The sequence below is a fragment of the Trypanosoma rangeli genome (genome assembly GCF_003719475.1).
Source record: "Trypanosoma rangeli strain AM80 chromosome Unknown Tra_15.4_contig_01058, whole genome shotgun sequence".
NCBI lineage: Eukaryota > Euglenozoa > Kinetoplastea > Trypanosomatida > Trypanosomatidae > Trypanosoma > Trypanosoma rangeli.
In genome coordinates, this window is record NW_021706804.1 from 1 (window position 1) to 2,022 (window position 2,022).

Below are 2,022 nucleotides of genomic sequence, written 5' to 3' on the forward strand. Positions count from 1 at the left end.
GTATCTCTCTTCTTCTCTCTCTCTCTCTCTATTTTTTTGTTTTTTGTTTGCTTATCCCTCCTCTCTCTCTCTCTTTGTGTGGCGCTGGTTTCCGGTTTTACGACGCACGGACACGCATACACAAATACCGTCGTACATCCCGCATTAAGCTGAGTGGGACAGACGTGCTCTCACAATGAGCGCACAGGAACCCCTCAAGGAAATCCCGGGTAAGTGTCCAACGCCAGGCAACCTCGGCCACGCAGGATGGGATGTTCTGCACACCGCCGCCGCCGTGTACCCGTACAGGCCCTCTCCTCTCCAGCAGGAGGCGTTTGCCGCCTTCTTGCATAGTTGGTCACACGTGTACGCTTGCAGTCACTGCGGTTATCACATGCGGCGCTACTTGAAGCGCAACCCACCGGTGGTCACAGATAAGTTGGCCCTCAATCGGTACCTTTGTGAGTTCCACAACACCGTCAACAAAAGTGTGAAGAAGCCGATGTACGACTGCGACCCCATGACGGTCCTCCGACGCTGGCACCCGACGTTTCCTAACATGGAGGATCAGCCGACGATAGAGGAGCAGATTGCGGAGCAGCAGCGACTGGAACAGGCAGAGGCGCAGAAACAGCAGGAGGAGGAGTTGCAACAGAGGCAGACTCGCACCTCGGCTCTTGCGGATGCTGCAACATCACAGGAGCGTCTGGTGGGTCGCTGGCGCTCTGAGAACTGGAAAAGTGGCAACGCCGCAAGTGACAGCCACCAAAACACGGCGGGAGCTTTTGCAGCGGGGTGGGGTGCTTCGTCGCGTCGAGAGGAAAAGGTGCAGGAGGCTGTGCCGGCCCCATTGACGGAGAGCCGAAGAAGAAAGTGGTGGCCCTTTGGAAATAACGGTGGTGGTGGGGGTGGGCGAGTCGGCAATGAAAGCCCCTCCTTCACACACCCGGCGCCCAGCAGCGTGGCAAGCGGCAGCATTGGCAGCCCTAGTGGTGGAAGTGGCGGCAACGTGGACGACGATGAGGCCAATGTGATGGCTGTCTTGAGGCGACTAAAAGCCTGTATGGTGTACTGCCCGGACAAGGACAAGGACAAGGGCGAGTAATCTCCACCAGTATAGATCTTTTCCTTCTCTGTAGCTTGCCCCATCGCCGCCCCTGCTTCCGCGACGTACAACTACGAATACATGGAATACGTTTGTTTACACCGTATCAGCAGATGGAGGAAAAAAACGCACATCCAATGTATAGCGCTATCATTTCTGTTAGCTGAAGACGCGGAGCGAGAGGGTAACGGCAGGGCAACGGCCTTTGCAGTTGTAGCTTTATGCCTCTCTGCGATTATGGGTGTCTTTTTGCATTTTTGGGGGCATACATTTGACATGCACCCCTCCCCGGGAAGGGGCGTTCATTAGGACCGAAGTGGGTGGGGAGGGGAGGTGTGTAACGTCAGCCGACATTGTTCGCTTGCGTGGTGTTGGTGGCAAATTTGGTGTGGGAGAAGGTACGGGTGGGCTTGAGCAAGAGTCGAGGAAGAGGCTGTTAAGAATTATAAGGGGTACGCAATTATTTAACGGCATACACGCTTGTAGTTGGTGTGTGCGTAGAGGAGAGGTATCGTATTATTATTACTCGTATTATTACGACTATTCTCGCGCCCACTTGGAGTTGCATTGAGAATGAGAGAGGGAAGAAGGTGACGTCTTTATAAATATATATATTATTTCTTTATTTCTTTGGCGTCAAAGACTGAGGATAGTCACAGGGAGGGGGGCAGGAGAGTGATCGTCGTTTGGTGGGCAACCCCATCGAGAGAACCAAAAGACGACAGTTCTCATGGAAGGACCGGGACTGAAGGTGGGGGAGGGAAGGGAGAGAGCGCATTGATGGGCGTGTCAGTTGCCTTGTAATTAACCGCCATTGAAATGCTGACAGTTTGGCTGCTGTCGATTGCCTTTTTTCTGCCTGTTATTTCCGGATGTGTGGCGTTGCTCCACCTCGCGGTGGGGGTGTCGTGTCCTCCTCCCCGTTTTATATGTGCTGC

General features: G+C 54.0%; 1 protein-coding gene across 1 annotated transcript, besides 2 other annotated features; it reads left to right on the forward strand.

The window, feature by feature from the left end:
- Positions 1–3: 3 nt before the first annotated feature.
- Positions 4–74: a microsatellite.
- A 101-nt stretch (positions 75–175) lies between these two features.
- On the forward strand, positions 176–1,084 carry TraAM80_10571 (putative 2Fe-2S iron-sulfur cluster binding domain containing protein; the record flags this gene model as incomplete). Its single annotated transcript, XM_029387183.1, has 1 exon — positions 176–1,084. One exon carries the CDS (start codon positions 176–178, stop codon positions 1,082–1,084), a length of 909 nt encoding a protein of 302 aa, XP_029232973.1.
- Positions 1,085–1,682: 598 nt separating this feature from the next.
- Positions 1,683–1,716: a microsatellite.
- Positions 1,717–2,022: the final 306 nt, after the last annotated feature.